A 21,465-nucleotide genomic window follows, 5' to 3' on the forward strand; every position below is an offset into this window, starting at 1 on the left:
ATAGACAGAGCACTGCTCATCTTCTGAATTCAGCAACTTGTTCTTTGTTACAGGACTCAAGAACTGCTGTAGTAGAAGTGGTGTTCAGGTGTTTTACCCAAATTTAAACAGGTGTGTGTAATCCAGTGAGGTGGCAGCAGTTGATGAAGCAGGAATGCAGTTCCAGGTGCAAGGCATGTTAGTGTTTGCTGGGACATAGCTGCCAAGCCATAGAACTGTCAGAGAACTTCACCCAGGAGGTAACACTTGACCTCCCAAAAGAGCCAGGGACTGCCAGGTGTGCTCTACAGCACTGTCAGCTCTTCTCAGAACCTGAGAGTGCTACAAAGCATTCCCAGAAGAGGACCCTTGAAACAGCCACATCTGGCAGCAGCACGAGACATCAAAAGTCATGGGACATCTTCATCCAAATTTATTTATTAATACGGTAACAACATCTTCCAAATTACTACAAGCCTTTACTAATCTTTTCATTACTGCCTCAAGTTGGACTTCACATGTCAGACTTTTTGCAGTAAGTGTCAGTGTTCAGGTGCAGAATTAAAATAAAGAATAGCAACAGGAAGTCACAGTTACAAACACCACAGAAAGGTATGAGCATGACATCTGCAGGCTCCAGGGTCACTCCCAGTCAGGCTAGGCTCAAGTTGTAGCAAGTAACAGAGAAATTATGCAGCTTATGTACTTCAGTTACAAAGCAGCAAGCACAAAAGCATTTTAAGATTTTGGAACTGCACAGGCACTATGCCTAGATTTAGACTTTCTAGGCTCAAGTCCACCTCTGGCAATGGACAACAAGCAAAATACCTAATACAGTATAAGATTTCAAGATTCAGAGCCCCAAATATTTTAAGAAACCCTTCAGTAGAAGCCTCAGTAAATGCAAACCTCCTTCTTTAGTTATTGTAACTTCAGTGCTCCTTTTTCTCCACTTTTTTTAATCACAATACTCAATTCCTCCAAAGGGCTTACGCAGCTTTTACCACTCGGCTCCTTGCAAACTTCATGATTGTAGCTTAGCCAAGAAAGTGGCACACAAAACAGCAATAAATTACAGCACAGCTATGCTACGTAAACTACTTCAAAAACCAATAATACTATGTAGATGCACATTGTAAACAGGTGCCTTAAAAACATGCTTCTGAGCATCTGATACCAGGGTATTTCTCCCCAGGGTGTCTGTCCTGTGTGCAATGGGACACACTGGACTGGCTCCTCCACAGCTCCAGGTGCAAGTTTCCCCCCTCACATCTGTGCTGAAGGTACTGCTGCCCTCGGCATGGAAAAAGTCAGGCTGGTAATGCCAAAGTGCTGTGAGATATCCAGTGAACCGCAACGTGCTCCACTCTAACACTTACTCAAGGCTTACTTTGGAATCAAGGCAACGGGCATCATCAAAGGCAGACCCTTCTTCACTTGCAAAGCTTGACCTAGCACTGTTTAATAACCCTAATTAACACTTGCACTTTTTTTTCTACAACCATTTAATGCAATTGAGGGGAAAAAAACATACTTCCAAAAGCTCTTGATCTTACATCTTGTGCTCTCAAAGTAGGAGTAATCCTATGAAAACCATCGTTAGAGCAATTACCATTGAGCTCAGCTAGAAAAAGTCATTTCTTGAAATGACAAGACATGATTCAAGGTAATCATGCAGGATAAAGCAGGGAATACTACCTGGACAGCACACACACATGTATTTACACCCCCACTATTACCCGGAATACTGTTTGTTTCAGGGACACGTGGCGCTAACACAGCCTCCCTCCAGAGCAACACAGCTCAGTCAAAGTCGCGGTTGGTGAGAACCAGCGGAGCCACCAGAGTCCACACGTACAGCACGATGCCAATCCAGCTGGAAGAGATCTTCACCCACACGGACGGCCACTTGCTGGTCATTGTCTCATAAGAAGAATCCGGACTGTGAACCAAGGAAGAGAAAAAGGATCATTTGCAATTTTTTTCAATATAACATACTTGTGTTCTAAGCTACCCTACAACACTGTTTTCACAGAAGATCATGGATGGAGTCCTGGCTCCATCCTCTTTGCACACCTGCTTCAGGTGTTTATATACATTGGTGAGACACCCTTGGACTTTCTCTTGCTCAAGATGAACAGTCCCAGCTCTCTCAGCTTCTCCTCATAGCACATATGCTCCAGTCCCTCAATCATCTCTCTGGCCATTTGCTGGACTCTCTCCAGTATGTCCATGTCTGTCTTGTACTGGAAAGCCCAAGAACTGGAGGAGTTGGGAAGAAACACCTCCCCTTTGACCTGTTGATATAACATGTCCTTTTTCTAGCTCTCTGTACTAGACGTGGGCCCAGTGTTTACTAATTTTTAATTGTTATATAATTGAAGACTTTATCCTGTTCACTTTAGCAGGATGTATTTCAGCAGTTCAGTGAACGACAAGCATCATCCTAGAAAATATGGCAGGCACTTGTGAACAAGGTTGGCTACAATTTTCAGATACACTTCCCTTGAGAAGGCCCACTCAAGACCTACATTCCAGAGCATGCAACTTGTGCCTCCTTGTCCAGCAAGAGATGGCCTCTTGTATGCTCATTATCAGCACAACATCTAATCAAACATAAATACCTGTACCAGTTGGTAAGTGTCATCATGATATACAGTGATGCCAGGAAAAGCATGAAGTGGAAGAAGGAGTAACTGTAAGTAACTCCATCCCTCTCATTATCTATAGCTCGGTGAACATCATCTCCATCATCAAGGGAGCCATCACTCCTGGGCATTCCATCCTCTATCAGGGTTGATTCATCACTGGTCAGCATCAGCTTGTTAACTTGGCTGTTGTTGGATGTCCGGATGCTGGATATGACAGGAAAGGACATGGTACAGATAGCCAAATAAATACAATTTAGTATCCAACAATAAGAAGTGATGCAAATTAGTGCATTTTTTTAAAGGAATCTTACCTTGAATAGAGAACACACAGCAAAAACAAAACCAGTCCTACAATCCCTTGTGCATCCCACCACTGCACTACCTGACCTTGGGTTGGAATGGTGGTGCTGTTGTAACCAATGATGCTCAGCAGACTGGGGTTACAGCGCCTGTCTGTGAAGGAAATTGCATTAGAACTTACATAAAACAAGAACAGGACAAATATTTAATAGCACATTTCCATGATGAATGCACAGAAATAGAAAGGAACGTCGTGACTGTGACAGTCTTTAAGTAAAATCTGAATTTAATTTTAGCCTACTGAATCTCTCTAGAGCAGGGAAATGACAGTATATGGCATAAAAATCTGTGCCTTTGAGCAGATAAAAGGATTCTGAACTTATGTAAGCTATGCATCAACTGCTTTACTATTCCATCTGACATAATTACATGCAACAAAACAGGAATTTCTGCATAATAAACTTCAGAAATTCTACTGCTAGAGAACAAGTTTGACAAACATATTCTATAGATGGGGTACCCAAGTCATCCTAGAACTGGGAAACAATGCCAGTAAGTCAGTTTTTTTATTATGAGTAGTTCCCAACCCACAGCATCCACAGGTAATACTGATGAAACAGCTGAAAGTAGTAGTCAATCTTCTTTTCCCATAACCACTGCCTGAATTAGATGACTCATGTATTCCATGACACAGAAACACAGAAGATTGTCCATAGCTAAGACAAAAGGGTCAGAGACCAAATTAAAACCACTAAAATCAATATCTGGTGATTTATTTTAATCATCAGAATTTATGTACTTATTTATTTTTAGAGACATTCAACTGTTTCCAGTCACAATAAACATTGACAACATTTATTAATACTTGTAATAAATCCTCAACTAGGAAAAATATAATCAGTAGTATCTTGGTCACCTACGAAACATGAAACCTGGTAGAGAGATGAAACTCCTAGACTGCTCAGGGGAGTTGCACTGATCTGCAAAATCTAAGCTTTAGAATACTGCAGCTCTGTCAATGAAGAGCAGAAATTCTTGCATGCCATACAAGCAGGGGGAAAAGTTGTCCTAGTAGAGGTTACAGAGGGGGTGGAGCTCAGAGATGTGTCAGCAAGGCCAGGTTGCTATTTTATATCTCATAGCTTTGGGGGGAGGAAAAGGAAAAGGCGCCAGAAGAAGTGAAACTCTCCCCCTCAAGGGAGCTTGCCTGGACCAGCCACCCTGCCCCCCCCTCCCTGCTGCCCTTATCCCTTCTTATCCCTCAGCAGTGGGCTCCTAGCAGCTCACCTAACTGAGCCCTAACACATGCACATTCTACTACCCTGCTCTAATGCTGCCCTGCAAAAGAGGTGGAAGTGCAATTTATTGCTGAACTGGTTACCCAAAAAGCTCTACATTGCTACTACACTTACCTGGCTCATTGGTCATGGCTGACCAAGTCAAATACATTGTGTAAATTGTGATCACCGAAGACTGCAGCAAACCAGATCTTGGCTGAGATTCCTACAGAAAGGAGTCACAAAACAGGGAAGTTAGGCAATCAAAAGTTGTAGGCACAATTATACTGTGATAATACAGGAGGCAACAGAATTAAAATCATACCTGAATCCTTGGCAGAATTGACATCACAGAAGCACCAATGCACAGGAGCATATTAACACTGATGAATGTCTTGTTTTCAGAACAACCTTCTGGATGAGTGTAATAAACATAAAACAAGACAATAGCTACTAGAGATAGCAGATAGTTGACAGCTGTAGCTGAGAGCAGAGCTGTGAAGAAACAAAACCATAATTAAATTGGTTAATAACAGAGACTACTATTACTGGAATAATATTGCATGATTATCAAGTGTGGGATACAATATACAATGAGAGTTCTGGGCATTGAAACGTAAAAGAAGTTCTCAAATAGCCTGTGCAGTATTAAAAAGAAACAATACATGGGAATTCTGAGGCCATGCTTGATTTTCCAGTGTCCTAACAGCAACCAGGAAGAGCAAGAAGGATAAAGGAACATAGTTGTACTGGACACATTTTGGATAACAGCTTAAAAAAGAAACTGAAGAAATACTTCTGCAAGAGAGGCTAAAACAGTATCTCATTTCCAAATCACATCTTAGTAAAAACATCAGATAGAGAAGTGGCCACTGAAAGAAGACAGGCCATGCTCTCTTTTGAAACACCTAAATTATCAAATCTGAAACTTTATAAAAATAACATTTCTCCAGTGAGATAACTTTACTCTCCTTCACTATATGCTGACCTTTCACTCAGCATATACCTTCAAAGAATGATTAACTAGCAACCAGAAAAAACAATTGTTTGAGAGGATTCTACTCAACATGACGCACTAGCAGGTTACTTTGTTTTTAATCAGTACTGAAGGGCCAGCAAAACCTGTGGCTAAAAAAAAAAAAAAAAAAAACCAAACAAAAAAACCCAAAACCAAACCAAAAAGCAAAACAAGAAAAACCCAAAAAGCTGCAGTTGCCACTTCTCTGATATCTTGATGCACAGAAAGCTCCACCTGAACATGAGGAAGAACTTCTTTACTTTGTGTATGACTGCACCCTGGAACAGATTGCCCAGACAGGCTCTTGTATTGGAGATATTCAAGAACCATCTGGACACAATCCTGTGCCATGTGTGCTCTGAGATGACCCTGCTTGAGCTGGGAGAATGGATCAGATGAGCTGCTGTGGTCCCTTCCAACCTCATCCATTCTGTGATTCTGTGAAATCATGCCCTGATCCCAGGGAACAGATCTTATTACTCAGAGGCTGCTGCACCTCTCCCTGCTTCCCCTCACTTAACTTGACAACAGAAGGACATCAATGGAGCTGAAATACACATCTGAGAAAATTATACTCATGCACGAAGCAGCCCTTTCTGCACTGTTAAAATGAACTATTCAGTAAGTAACTTATTTAACACAATACACATTAAATTAAGCTTAAAACTTGACTGTAGTACAGTCCCTCCTTACCTGCATACCAGCATCTTGAGTTTCCTTCCTCCATTTTTTCAACCCAAGATTCATTCCAGGAATGGGCAAAGTCAATAAGCAACACCAGCTGAATAAGAATAAAGCAGAATGCTCCAGCCATACCTACATAAAACCACACTAGAAGAGAAGTAAAACAAAACCAGTTAAGAACCACAGGTGATTTACCCCCATCGCAGTGTCCCTAAACACAGAGAAGCACGACAGTTACGCAGCTACAATTAAAACTGTATGACATCAGCATGCACTGACTTTATTTAAAACTAAATATGACTGCACCATGATACAGAGGAAGACAATATTCCCTTACCAGTTGTAAATGGTCCCTCTGGGATGAAGAAAGCTCCAACACTAATTGCAAGTGCTGTCGCAAATTTAAAGAACCAGAATCTAAAGGGAAATAAAAAATAAAAAAAAAAAGGCAGCTGTTAAGTCTGGTCTAATTCACACATAAAATACACATCTTTAAGGGTTGTTTTTTTTTGAATTTGCTCATTTTTAACTTGCCTCATTTGAAGCAGAATAAAAATTTTATCTGCCCAAGCTTTTGGTTTTCCAAAAAATTATGCTGAAACTGTGCTAGACTGACACAGAGTTTGACACGTTTCCCAGAGGTATCTTCTTACTTGTGAATTCCAAATCAGGCCAATTGTGAGCTGCTTTTTTTCTTCCTAAGAATGTTTTAAACCAGAGCAGTGAGATTGTTGGATTGTCTACATATCAGAAAAATGGGTTAAAAAATCCCTTCGTACTTTTAATATCAAAGATCTGACTGGTGCCTACAATGACAAAAAATATTATGCTGGAGCTCACTACCAGTCTTGGTTCACTTCCTACATGACTAAAATATACATAAGTCTGGATTCTTCCCACCCAATTTCAGATTCCTTAAGCCTGCAGCTAATGAGGATTTATCACAAAAATAAAAGCAAATAATTTATCCTGCACAGAAAAGACACAATCAAGTTCCATGTCCCTGCTTCAGGGCAGTGTCATAGGAATTTTTCTTCCAGTAAAAGATATGCACTCACAGACCATCAAAACAGATCAGATGTTTCCAGAAAGCATAAAAGGGAGTATCCTTCACCAAAGATACACCAAACTCACCCCAAATACTAACTGTATAAACATACCCTGCATAGAGAAATTCAAACTGTTATGCCAACAAAACTGTAAGGAGGTAAAGACTATTTTTTCTGATCCCAGTGACAAGCAGCTCCAAAAACAGGCATGATGCCATCTACATGCATTTCAAAACTGAATATAACAGCACAAAGATATGTACCACACCCCCACAAACACTTGTCAAACACTTGTCAATTTTTCAAGTTTTCTATCCCTTCCCATTTCTTCCCGTACTTTGAACAAGTTTAATCTCTCCTGCTGGCTGTTACAATCAAGTGACGGATACCAGAAAAACAAGTGCCAGTTGTGTGGAGAGGAACTATATGAGATGACCGAAGTGCAGAATACAGAACAAAATGGACTAATTCCCTGGGATATAGAGAAGTGACAAAATCCAATTAAAGTTGAATTAAGTTGTAACATCTACAGTGAAATACAAACCCCACTAAAACTAGTTTTAGAATTCACTTTTTTTAATCAATGTCATTCTCAGTTATAGAAACAGAAATAGTTGAACGTTCAAGTTCATATATATTGAATCTCTAACTCTAAACTTTAAGGGATCTTACTGCTCTACCCCATTCTACAACTGAACACAATAGTCATCTGAAATAACACCTAAAGCTGTGCATTTTGTACAAGCCAGCAACTATCTGATAGATACATTATAATTTTCTTTTTCTATTGTTATCATAAACCTGAGGCACGAACCCACTCTCACTGCCACTGAAAAAAGCGGAGAAGGTGAACACTGGCACTAGATTGTATTACTGGGCTTAACTTGCATGCAAACATGAAAAAGTTAGTACACATATATGCAAAAACCTAGTATTCTGAGTATTTCAAATCACTGACAAAAAGATTACATCTCAAAATATTACTGAACATACAATTTCAAAAATCAAAAGCCAGAGCTTTCCATAAAGCCCACTTTAACACATATTATTGAAGCAGCAAAGAGTTATTACAGAAGTGTTGAAAGTAATGTTATTAAATATTTTACCAGCAACAGTTAAATAGCATAATTTTTTTCCTTTTATCCTGGTGCTGATGTTAGATTGGCTAAGAAGAGCAAACTGCTATATGTTGCATAAACAGTACCTAAATTTGTACTGGAGAGCACAACTCCAAATAAGGTTATCAAGGAGATCCCAAACACTTTAGAAAAAATTTAGGTAAAAAACACTCCTCATCATGTAAAATCACCATGTGCCTTTTTCTGAAAAAGAACCAAAAAACAACAGAGCTCTGATACAGAATGTAGCCGAAACACTTGCCTCTTGCTTGCAACAAGCATGTTCTCCTGAACAAAACAGGGTGGAGGGAAAGGCTGAACTGAATTACTCTTGCTAACACATCATAATACTGTACTCTCTTTTTCTTTTACAAAAAAACCCAAAATTAAACAAAGCAATATTCTGCTCAGTCTTAATTATTTTCCCCTACAGAAATAATTTGAAGCTTTTTCTCTTTTTATGTTAGACATTTTTTTATCCTATTATACTGAATATAAAATAAAATGTTTGGCTTAGCTGTTCATAGCTTCTGTTCAATACAGTCACCTCTAAAAAGCAGTAGTCTACGCAATCACTGTGACCACCAAGATTAGGCAACATAAATGGTTTTAGGCTTTTCAGTATCATGTCCTCTTACAAGTATATACATTTCCTTGGTACAAGGAGCTACAATACACATAGGCAGAACCTGGATGAAAACTACCACTTGTGCCAATACACAAGCTGAAATTCCGCTATATTCTTCCATCTGATAATCTTAAATAAAATGAAATACTAACAAAATGAAATACACTGAAAAGCTCAGAAACTAGATACGTAACTCATTTCTTTTTGCATAGAGGCAACTGAGAAGACAGCAGAAAGAGCAAAGATACATTTTATACATCTATATCAATATATATGTGTAACTGCTATAACCTTTAAAAGAAAACTGCTCAGAAAAGAACACAAGTTCTTACAAAGTTAAGAGGAATGTAATTCAGATGAGGCTCTTGAATCTTTTTATTTCTTGAAAAAATCTTTGCGGAATGAATCAAAAATTAATTACTAACTCATCTCAGCACTCATTTCTGCATCTTACCCATTGTGCACCGCTGCTCTGGGGTCATTGCTGCTCTTCACTTTGATCATCAGGAGGGAGAAGAGAAGGAAGAACATGGCCATGCCAAAGCACACGCGGTACACGGCCTTGTAGCCAACAAGGACATCACAGTTCACGTGGCCCTGCACACCAGGAATACTTGTTCCCAACCCTCCATCACAAAATCCAGGAATCTGTGATAAATACAAGACACATCAGTCATCATTACAAGACTTTCTGTCAGTAAATGTAAATTAATAAATTTCCAATACTCAATTCATTAATATTGTAACATTATGTAACTATTAACACTGTTAGAAAATAAGATATTGAAGGACTGCATCATTAGCGGCAGTCCAACTAGAATATCAAACACATGCAAGGAAAAAAAAACCCTGCGTAGGCCAGATAAAATAAAAAGAATCTTTACATAAAATAGTTTGGGTTGGAGAAGACCTTCAAAGTTCACCTACACTAACCCCTCTGCCATGGGCAAAGACATCTTCAACTACCTCAAGTTGCTCAAGGCCCCATCCCACCTGACCTTGAATGTTTCTCTGAATGGGACAGGGATCTTATTAACAGGTTTTTTATATTACTAGCAATTTCAGAACTTCTCAAAGAAATGCAGTTTTCCCTTGCTGATGTGAATCAAGAGATAATCAAAGTGGGAACTGGTAAATTTGACTTGACAGTTACTATCAGGCTTATGACATAGCTAGGAGGTGGCAGCCTGCTTACATCTCTTTAAAACAAACACAGCCTTTCCCAAAAAAAGTACCATCACCATCTATTAGGTGTATCCATAATTTCCATATGAAACAGCTGAGAACATTCTCTCCAGTCACTATTAGGACATGAGCAACATCTTTCAGAAGTCAAATCATATTCCAGAAGGCTGTAATTTTCTTTCCTAGGTGACTAACATTGCTCTCACTGAAGCTCTATTTGGTAACTATACCAACCTACAATACACATTTACAGATTAATAATTTGGGGGAAAAAATATGAAAATCATGTCTAACCGAAGCTACTATCTACTGAAAAAAAATAAAGACTGCAAAACAGAACTGAAGTACATGCAACCCAAGTTCAGTGAACCTGTAAGCTCTACTGTAACTCACATTACCATTCTCCAGTTTTATATCGAATCTTCATATAGCTAATAAACTGTAAGATCCTACAAACATTTCCTAATTCCCTGGGTGGAAAACAGGCTACTATGATGAGTGAAAAGTATTTTTGTTACATACTGCAGACTTTAAAATAGAATTTCAACTAGTACAGCACGAGGAAACTAGAAGACATCTTAAGAGTGTGGTTATTTTTTTTTAATCACAACCACAATAATATCAATTAAGTGCCATAAATACAAGCATCTCAATAATACTTAATTTGAAACTACACATACATAAATTTTCTTGTTTGATGGGAAATTTTATTTTTTCTGCTCTGAGCACTTAAAGGAGAGACTTTACCTCAAAAGGGTGCTTTTCATCTATAGAGGGATCTTCCCACAACTTCTTTATTTGACCCACAAACAAGTTAACGGTGACTGTGAAGCACAGCTGGTAGCAAAATGACATATTTCCAAATAAAATCCATGCTTTTCAAGATGTCAATTACTATTATTTGTGACAATTGTTCTATCAAAAATGCAGCAATAAATAACCTGACCTTCTTCAGCTGCTCTTCCATGCCTGGTATTAGCATCACACAGGCAACGCTCACACCAAGAAGTAAAAAGAAGGCATAAATCAGCCGAGTTATGGTGGAGTTGTTTCCACTGGGGCAGCATCGGCAAAGCAGGCACGGGGCACTTCCACACAAGCATGGTATCTGACAAAAAGACAGAACATGAATTATTTAAAAAGTTTTGGATTACGAGATTTCAATATTTAATCAGGCTGTACAGATCATCAGATATGATGGAAAATTACTCATCCTGTGCATCCCACCACTGGTGCAGACTAAGTCACTGCAACATGCTACAGAGCCACCAAACAACGGCGCTTCCCGATGTGCTCCTGCACAGTGAAATTAGTGCTATGCCAGAAGTAATCACTTAGCCATTCAGAAAAAATAAAGACTGGATTCAGGCTCATTTGTTCTCCTGAATTTTATTTCACTTCAGCTAAATGACATGCAAGGAATGCTTTTATTAGCAACTACATCCTCCCTTCCACAGCTGCACAGAATAAACAAACACACCACAGGAAAAAGATATGATCATAACTGCCATGCAGGTACACTCTCAGCACCTGGCACAGTTGGGATAAAATCCTCACTGGGGCCATGAATATTTCCAAAACACAGAAAACAGGTGATAGAGCCTAAATCTTAGGTTGCAAACTATTTCATATTAGCAGTTATTCACATATCACATAATTCTGTTACTCTGCAAAATTATACAAGGCGGGGGATGGGGGGTGTGGAAACCATGACAAAATTTACCTGTATTTAATTCTCACATGGATAACTGTGGGAAGGGAAAAAGGGAGCTATTTCACCAGGAAAGGGTTGGGAAGCAGGGAACAATTCTCTGCCATGTGCAGAGTGACAACTTGGGAAGTAAAAGAAAGGGAAGGCCCCAAAAGTAAACAACAGTCAAAGGAGGAAAGGTACAATCAAAATGCGTGATCACTACCCTTCTCTGAGCTACAACAAACCATGCTACCTCTGACACAGAAAGATACAGAACAGGGTTAAAACGCAGCTTCTCCCCCAGCACACATCCAGGGACAACAGCCACAGGTGTCCACCACTGCATGAGAGACACACGGTCACGTAAGGACTGTGCTAGTTACAAGGCCGTATGACCAGGACATGCCAATCACCCAGTATGACAGGCATGTGTCAGAATGAGCTCTCAGCAGCTTAGCCGTATGACAACCAAAAATGCCAGCAGTCCACTGCTACCGGAAAAGCCCCAGGGGTTGCTGGGAAAAGCAGACAGACTGCCACAAGGCTGCTGGCAGCCTCGTGAGAAGCCCTCAGGAAAAGGCCAATTATCATTCCTACAGTTTCACCCAGACTCACACACTGAACCCACAAACATCGTCTTTTAAATAACTTCCCTGTATTCTTTTTGGCACATGTGTTCCTTCCCAAGGAGCCAACAATCTTCACTACACTACAGAATCATCTTTAAACTTCACTAGTACATTTGCCTGCTAAACCACTGAAACTAAGCAGATTCTCATTTTAAATATTTCAGGATGTAATAGTTATTACATTGTCCCTTTTTACCTTCTCCTCCACTCAGTGCAGCACAAATAATATGAAGGCATTGATTATAGGAGGTTTCATCTCAATATAATAAAGAAATTATTTAGACTGAGAGCAACCAGTCCCTGCAACAACCTTCCCAAGGATATATGGTAGAGTCTCCATCACTGGAGGTGTTCAAGATGCAACTGGACAGGGTACCAGATCATCCCACTCAGGTCCCCTTTTTCACGTAAGATGGAGTAGGTGGACCTTTGAGGCTGCTCTATGACTGCAAGCAACTACACTAGGTGCATCTACACTTCGTAAGCAGGAAATGTATGGCAAATATTGTCTCCAAATGCATCAGAATTTTATAGTACTACTGTCTTACACTATTTCCTATGCACATAAATAACCTTTCTAGTGAAAAATATCTTAGTTCTCTGTTCAAAAAATTACCTTCTTGAACTAATTCTGTCTGCATTAATATTTCTAAACATACCTTTGAATAAAAGGTTGAGTTTGGCAGAATAGAATATATGACTAGGCTCTTGTGCTGCAGAAAATGTGGGGACAGGAGCACCTGTTACGAAAATTCACTTCTGTAAGGAATCCCAGTGTTACACTGTTTGTTAAAATACCTAAATAATTCAAGCAATTTGCTCCTTGTCTCAGCAGAAGCACAAATGCTTCTCCAGACAGGAGAGACTTGCAGTAGCTGAAATGAAGACAACTGTCTTCACCTCACTGGGAAACAATGCACCTCAAGAGAGGCCTCACTGGAGCGTCTGAGCTCCAACGCCAGCTTTTAAAATGTTTTGCCCCTAAACAGCTCATGCACATCCATCTCTGAACAAGAGACACCTATTGATACATGATGCTATTTATACAAGCTGGCTACTTACACAAAGCATCACGTTACAGTCCAATTCTCTCTTTCTTTGGCAAAAGAGAATCAAATACGTACAATTCCAACAAAACAGTAGTATACTATCGGCTAAACTACTTGTTACAGAGTTCAAAAATAACAGAAACCAAGCAACATTCAGCCCAATGAATTCAGCTTATCAGCAGAGCAGACAAGGTGAGTTTGTGCCACTTTCTTCCTAAATTTAAAGCACACCTCCCACAAAAATTTCAGTAGTACACGCAGCAAGATACTACCATGGAGATCAAAGCTTAACTCCCCAGTGTGACTCAGCTTAGTCACAGATGCAGGCAAAAAGCTACTTCACAAGTACTTTTTCATTTGCTTCCATAAGGAAGCTTAGACAAAACTTACTCAGACACAACTGAATAAAATCTATTGCCTTCCAGAAACTTTACTTACCTACCAAGTCATATCCCTTTACATTTTTCAGGAAAAATAAGCAGCTCAGTGGCGTTTATTAAGGCAAAATAAGAAAAGACAAACCCACACACCTATTCTGGGAGTAGCCAGCAGGGCATACAAGTTAATTCATGCCTGCTAAACGAGTCACTTCATTCCCCAAGGCAGTGGAAATTGCATGAGGAACACGTAACAAGATGTACACTGAAGGAGAAGGAAGGAGACAGAAAACCCCACAAAATCATGGAAGGACAAATTTTACTGCCCCTGATGCACACACAACAAGTTTTTAATATTAAACATAATCTTTCTACTGGAGTAATGACTAAATTATTATATACTGAATTAACTATTTGCAAAAACACTAAGCCCCTGATGGGCCTAGTCAGGATTTAGCTACATGACCCCTACTGTTAAGCTTACAGACACTGAATTAATCAAGATCTTTGCCTTGACAGAGAATATTAAATGAGCAAAACAGCAGCTCAGCAGTTTCAGAGAAGAGAACAATAGAGACAAGACAGAGCAGAGGGAAAATAGCGCTGCCTAATCAATCTAGGCTGTCAGGAGCAGAAGACTTTTACTGAGATGGCTCTTACAGTTTCAGTCTCACCCCCATCTCTGACAGGCTCCCCTTGCTCTTAGAAACGCTAACCTGAAGCACTGCCTGATCAGCACAGGGGAGCAGAGCAGAGCAGTGACACACACAGCAGTAACACAGCACAAAAGCCCAGAAGACACAAGCACGGCATGAGGCCTCACGGAGGGGCCTCAAGCAGAGCAGCTCCGCACAGCACAACACGTGGCCCTGCGGAGGAGCAACACCGACAGCAGCATCCTCACAGGCACGGGAGCTCTGCCCGCTGTGCCACAGCCGGCACGGCACCAACCCCACTGCACCTGGCGCGGCAGCTCCCTCACCCTCACCGTGTGCTTCCTTCGCAGAGCCACCGAGCTTGTGAGCTTCTCAGAGTTTCACTGACTGACAAATCTATCCCTAGAGACCAGCGTGGACAGATTCCAGTTCCTGTTCTGAACTGCTGTACAGGCTTTAAGTGCTGATTAGCTGTGGTTTTAAATGTGGAAAGAAAATTAACCCTTTAAGCCATCAGGGGAAAGAGAAAAATAACACCAACAAAAACTACCCACCCTGATTTGTTGGGCACTTCTTCAAAGAAAGGGACAGGGGTTAACTACTCACAGTAAATCTGATATAAGATTATGATCTCATGCAAATAATTTTATCTAACAGGCTGAATTTCTCTGTAGAGAAACAAACAATCAAGAGCAAGTAGACAGGGGCTCTTCAAACACTACAAACACCAAACAGTTGTCAGAAAGGCTGTTTATGAACTTGAAAACACAGTATATATTAACTCAAGTATTTGAATTAAAGCTTATAGTCACAATGTCATGAAGTATTCAACAATAATTAAAAATAATACTGTTAACCAGTCAGTAGTTCAAGCTTAACTGGCAAAACCATTAAGTAGTATTTTAAATGTTAATGAGAGCAAAATGAACCCTGACAGTAATTAATTAAAAGGATATCATCAGTGTTCTAGCTGATTATTTACAGGCATATCAGCCTGGAAAGTTAATTTATGCAGATTTTCCAATTCTATGATAATTTCATATGATTTGTATGTGAGATTAAGGGATTATGGATCTTCTCTCTTAATTAAAGGTCACTCTGTACTAGAGGAGTCAAAGCCCATACATTCAGATATCACAAAAATAGCAGCTTGGATAAATATGAGGTTTTGTTACATCTCTAGAAGTGGGTGTATGAATGCTTTAATAATAGGTAATTTAATTTAACTCATGCATGATACAATATTTTTGGTATGAAAAATTCAGGTTTTCAAAATCCCACTGACATTCTTACAGCAAACATCTAAAAACTCAGAAACCATTTGATTGTGTCAATATAGACAGGGACTAGACTTGGAAAGAGGTATCACTTATTGATAAAAAAGCAATGCCTCAGCTGAAGTTACCAGTTACCAACTTCTTTGCTTTCCTGCATCGTGCCAAGAGTCTTAATGCCATCTCAATCTACTGCTTCCCATGAACAAAAATCACCTGACGTGGTGACACATCACCACGGATTACTGTGCCGCGAGGAAAGGATGGCTCGGCGAGACAAAGATGCTACAAAGGGTGGAGCTGCTACACACAAAGCCGTAAGAAAGAGGCCTTAAATACAAATATGAGAATCGGGGAAACGTGAAAGTTTTGATTTTCCCGAAAGAAACACTGGAGTTCAAGGAATTTGATGAGACTTGATTTGGGGAGAGGTGATTTCAGCGGACGCCGTAACACCTCCCGCACAGCAACGCGGATTAAGCGGCGCCCAGCAGCTCGACAGGCCGGCCTGTCTGGGTTAAGGACGAAGCTCCCCACAGCGCCGGCGAAACGGCTCAGACCCATCCCTGGGGACCCCGGGAGCAGTCCGAGAGAGGGGGACCATGGCGGGGCCCGCCCCCTCTAGCGCGGCGGGGAGACAGCCCTGCCCGCCGGAGCGGGGCCGCGGCCACTCGGGGCTGACAGAGCTCGGATGGGGCCGGGCAGGCGTCCGCAGCCCCGCCGTGCCGCAGGAGGAGGAGGGAAGGCAGCGCCACAGCCGCCCTGGGTGACACAGGCGCGGGGAGGCGACGGGCGAGGCCCGGGTGGGGAGGGAAGGAGGGGGGAAGCACCGGCCGCCGGCTCCGAGCCTGCGGCGGGCAGGGATAGGCAGGGAGGCACCCCCGCGCCGCCCGCGTCCACCTTACCCAGCTCGCCATGGAGCAGAGGCCCAGGACACTGCCCATGGTCGCCGGTGGGCTCGGGCTCCTCCAAGATGGAAGCGGCGGCCGCTGCTCCCGACGCCGTTGTTTACTACTCCCAGCGGCGCTTCCGGCCGCTCTGACGGCGCGGCACGTCACTGCCGGCCGGGCCCGGGCCCGCGGCCTGCCCGCGCACGGGAGCGGGCCGGGAGCTGGGGGGCCGGGATCTGCTGGGCGTCAGGGCTCTGTACGCCTTCAGGAAAGGAGATCCAGCCAGGGGAACAGCAGCAGCCAGCATCCGTCAGTCAAGGGCATCCGGGAGCTAAAGGTTAACGCTTGTTAGTTGTCAGCTGTGGATGTCGCAAATCAAGGTGCAGCGAACTGGGTGTAGGAAAGCAAAATGTTGTATGTCAGTAAAACAGATAGTCACGGACATCTGGGAGCTAACAAACTTTAAGGATGTGGTAAATCAAGGTGTTGATGCACGTCTATGGATCTTGGCAAAATATCTGATCTCCATGTGTCCTATAGCTGAAGGATGTCCATTATAATACTAAAAGTCACACTTAGAGGTCACAGAGACCCCTAGCCAGGTGCAGACCCTCACCCTCTGTGGGCACAGATGTTAGCTGGGGTTATGTAGCTTGGATGGAAATTCTTAACTAATCGCAGTAGATGAACACAGCCCCAAAAAAGGAAAAAGGCCCACAAAAAAAGAATACAGTCCTAAAAGAAAAAGTGGGGCCTAAAAGTCTTTAAAAAACAATCAGTCGAGGACCAGAGATTTTAGGTTATATATTTAATAATACAAACATTTTAATATATATGCTTATACATACATTTATTAAAAATACATAATAATAAGGGTATTATAATACCAAGGATACCTTCTCAGCTGAAAAATACAATCCATTCATTTCTAAAAAGTCTTAAAACCAATAAGTAGACACTTTTAAGTGTATCCTTTAAGATACTCTAAGATACACTTTAAGTATATCCTTTAAGATCCCTCCTTAAGAAGGATACATAAAGAAATTGGATTTAAATAAAATACTTAGAAGTATACATCGTTTTACAAGTTAAGAACATTTTTGTCTCTTAAAATTTTCCCTTCTTCCTAACATGCAGTCATTACACTACCACATGCTGGGCTCAGATTTGATTTATCTATGGATGTTGCTAAATCTATCCTTTGTAATTGACTTTAAAGGTAGTCCTATTTTCAAACTCAAACGTGAAAAGGCTAAGAAGAAATTTTTGCAGGCTGAAGGTTTAAGGCTGCAATTGCCTAGTGATAAATAGTGGGAAAATTAATAAAATGGTTGTAGCTATTTGTTTGAAAGGTAAGTACACAGAAATAGTGGACATTGAAAAATTCTGGAGTACCTTCAGTTTGGCCAGTAGATCCAGAACAGTAATTCTTAATGTTCACTTTTGCTTGTGCACTGATCTGAGCCAGTGAGGTGTGCTGTGTTCATCTCCCACATAACACCAGCGCAGTAGCCACAAGGTCCTGGAGGCGCAGCATCAGCTCACAGCTAACGTTGCAGCTTGCTTCATGTGATGAATGCATGATCTCCATTCCCTCTCCTTTGTGGAACCTTTATCTTCTTCAAAGATGAGTCTTCATTACCTACTGATTTTTTTTTTCCGCTTCAGTATTCCCACAATTTTCAGAGTGTGCTCTTTTTCCTTACAAGAATTTCTGATAGCCATGGCAGCCTATTTCTTTCCATAACAATCTGATCTCTTTTTTTTTTTTTTTCCAAATACTAAATCCCATCATTGTTCTCTGATTCAGTCTTTATTTCTGCTATCTTATTTGGAGTATCTACTGTGGAAAGTTACTGAAGCATTACATGCACTTCACTAACCAAGTCCTGCTCCTCCTTCACTGCACATCTTTTCTAAGAAATTGTAAAAGAGAAAAGATCTGCTATAGGAATTTCTCTTCTGGAATTGTATTCCATTTTCAAGCCATACAGTTGCCTGACAGCATTAAATTATATTGTGAAATACCAGTTTTGCTTCATTTGAAAGGGGGTGGAATTCATCACACTCAGATAAATGTCCTAGATGGCTTCCCCGGTGTGGTATCTTGCTTCCCTGTGACCCTTTTGAGTTTGTATGAATATGATAATCATTGTTGTCCATTATTTGACTAGCTCTCTGATAATTTCTTTTTAGAAAATAAGGGGACTTAAATAGCAGAAATAATTTCTTGTTGTTGTTTGTGTTAGGGAGCTTCTTACTAAAACCTGTCTTTTTGTCAGCTGTTTATTGGAAAATGATAATTTTTCCAAACTAGAGATCACCTTTCAGTTTCATGGTCTGCAAAAGCAACTGTGATCAGCTCCTTGAAGAGGACCAGATCTGCAGAGAGCCCAGAGCTGCCTTGTGGAGGATCCCAGACATGGCTGCACAAGGTTTAACCTCCAGCAGAAAAGCCCGGATAACCATTTTGTCTCCTGAGTCCCTGTCCCCAGACCACTGAGAGGAAGGGTGAGCTCACCAGGGCAAGATTCACAACTTAACACAGGCTTATGCTTCAGGCAAGGCATCACACACACAAATAGAACATGTGAGGGAATAAAAATGCAAATAAAACAAGGCTGTACTGGGGCTTCATTCATCTTTGTGCTCCTCATGCCGAATTCATACCAAGCATAAGCGCCATTTGGAGGAAGCAAAGTGTTCAGCCTTGAAAACTGAAGGAGAAAAGCCAGGCTGGCTCCTGTTCTCGCGGCATGGACACGGAGCGACAGCTGAAGATCCTTTCCCCTAGAGGGCAGTGCAACTTAAAGAATTGAAATTTCTCCTGGCAGCGTTCAAATGGAAATCGGCAATGTGAAGATGTGGGGTTTTTTTATCTCAACAATGCTAACAGAAAAATACTCTACAGGGGTGTATTTTCTGGAATGAATCTGTGTACGCAGTACGATTCTACATTTCACTTAATTTATGTCATTTTTAAGGGAAATCTACAAAAACCCACCTTTTATTCCCCTCTTGGTTCTCTAAATGAAAAGTAATATTGAAATAATGTCTGTGACAACAGATTGTAATATCCAGCTTTTGATCTCTATTGTGAGAGAGAAGTGGAACACAAAAGAATAAAATTCTTATTTCTGATCGACTGTGCAAGGACTTGTAATAGAGCTGTCAGAAATTTAATGGAATTCAGAGGCCATATTATTCAAGGACTGACCTAGATATAAATCTAATAGATTCAAATAGATAGGAGTATAGAATAAATGTTCCTATTTATCTCCCTCCTACAAGTTTGTGGGTCTTGTCATTTTTTTCTTCTAATACCTGCTTTATGTAGATCAAAATCAAACAATGCAATGGATTTAAATGGTAAAACATTATCAGGTGTGCTTCTAAAATGATGTTTTATCATCCTGAAAAATACATTACTGAGTAGAAATTGATTAACAACATTCTTTTTTGAAAATATGTATGGATTTAATCCTTCTTTAGAAAAGAGTGGATAATCTGAAATTGTTTTATACAGCTACCGCCATGAAGCGAAGAACAAAACATCATCAGATTGTGCAAATTGCTGTCACTCCATTTATAGCAGCAGAAGATTAGATGCAGCTTGGGTCAAGATTGTTATTAACATTCCTGGTAAGCCCCATCACAGTCATTGCAAGTGAGAGAGGAAAACTAATTTCTGCTCTGTTACTGTTATTGAGTGTCTGGAATAAATGCACTCCAAGAGTAAATTAACAAGACAGTCTCACATCACTACATAATGCTACATTCTTAATTGGAAAAGACAGAAATATTTGTAATAAAATCAGCCCCCTTCAATTTGTATAGAATAGTATGGTTCAGTGTTTCTAAATAATTGGCATTTTGGACTGCTGCTAGCGTTGTAACAGGGTGTGATGGATGCCTTTAAAACCCAATAGTGACAACTTTCAGTCTAATTCCATCTTTCCTACTGGTCCAGCCATGAGAAGCTTTGTGTTTGTATCGCTTATCCTGGGCATAAGTCTAAAGAAACAAGTGGAATTCATCACGGAATGATTTATTACCCTTATTTTTCAACAGCCAGCAAGAATTTAGAATCCATTTGTATTCTTCAGAATTACCCTGTCTTGTGTATTGGGAGGTTCATGCAGGTGAGATGCCCGAGAGTACCTGAGGATGCATGGCTGGCATGGCATTAGGCAGGTTCCAGTCCCCAGAGACACCTCCTCACAGTGGCTGTGCTGCAGGCAGCTTTCAGCAAGAGCTTGGGGGGACACTGGTCATGAGTGGTGTCCCCCCAGCTCAGTGTTGGGGCCAGTCCTGTTTAATATCTTCATCAACGAGGGGATTGAGCAGTCCCTCACTCAGTTTGCAGGTGACGCAACTGAACGGGAGTCTTGATCTGCTGTAGGGCAGGAGGGCTTTGTAGAGGGGTCTGGACAGGCTGGATTGATGGGCCACATGCAGTGGGATGAGGTTAAACAAGACAGAGTGTGGGGTCCCACACCTGGGTCACAACCCCACACAGTGCTACAGGCTGGGGGAAGAGTGGCTGGAAAACTGCCTGGTGGAAAAGGACCTGGGATGTTGGTTAACAGTCAGCTGGGTATGAGCCAGTGTGTGCCCAGGTGGCCAAGATCTGAAACCAGTTGATTACTGAAATAAGTTTTTTTTAATAACCCTTAAAATCCATCCCTCCATCCAGCCATACAGCAGAACTGTTGGGGAAAATTTATGTATTTAAAGAGAAGATAATATTTTTATTTATTTATTATCTGCAGTGATATTGTTGGAGCTACACTGATTCACACCAGCTGTCTGTTTATCAACGATCTTTCTTTCATTCTTAAAGGTAGTGAAGACTTACTACTCTCAATTATGAGTTTCATCTAAGAATAGTTTGCCAGTCAGGAGTGGCAATACAGAGGTTCTGATCTTAAAAGGTAATCATGAGGAACTAAAGATGTAGGATTTTAGAATTTCCTCTATAAAAGCATTTAGCTGGAAAAAGAAAGCC

The 21,465-nt window shown here is 40.9% G+C and overlaps 1 protein-coding gene across 1 annotated transcript; it reads right to left on the reverse strand.

Moving 5' to 3' along the window:
• Positions 1–397: 397 nt before the first annotated feature.
• On the reverse strand, positions 398–16,621 carry SERINC1 (serine incorporator 1). Its single transcript, XM_041424020.1, has 10 exons — positions 16,473–16,621; positions 10,836–10,997; positions 9,159–9,352; positions 6,247–6,326; positions 5,919–6,056; positions 4,533–4,702; positions 4,343–4,433; positions 2,942–3,083; positions 2,604–2,834; positions 398–1,921 (listed from the first exon to the last, which is right to left on the reverse strand). Exons 1-10 carry the CDS (start codon positions 16,509–16,511, stop codon positions 1,783–1,785), a joined length of 1,386 nt encoding a protein of 461 aa, XP_041279954.1. The 5' UTR covers positions 16,512–16,621; the 3' UTR covers positions 398–1,782.
• Between the last annotated feature and the right edge of the window lie 4,844 nt (positions 16,622–21,465).

Source organism: Onychostruthus taczanowskii, unplaced genomic scaffold (genome assembly GCF_017590055.1).
Source record: "Onychostruthus taczanowskii isolate IOZ18803 unplaced genomic scaffold, ASM1759005v1 scaffold8, whole genome shotgun sequence".
Lineage (NCBI taxonomy): Eukaryota > Metazoa > Chordata > Aves > Passeriformes > Passeridae > Onychostruthus > Onychostruthus taczanowskii.

What these genes read in the sequence shown, in the direction of transcription:
- SERINC1 (XM_041424020.1), bottom strand. Translation starts at nt 16,511, where the DNA reads ATGGGCAGTGTCCTGGGCCTCTGCTCCATGGCGAGCTGG. An exon ending in CTCAAGATGCTGGTATGCAG is followed by an intron (nt 4,703 to 5,918) that starts GTAAGGAGGGAC and finishes GTTTCTTCACAG; the next exon opens with CTCTGCTCTCAGCTACAGCT. An exon ending in CAATTCTGCCAAGGATTCAG is followed by an intron (nt 4,434 to 4,532) that starts GTATGATTTTAA and finishes TCCTTTCTGTAG; the next exon opens with GAATCTCAGCCAAGATCTGG.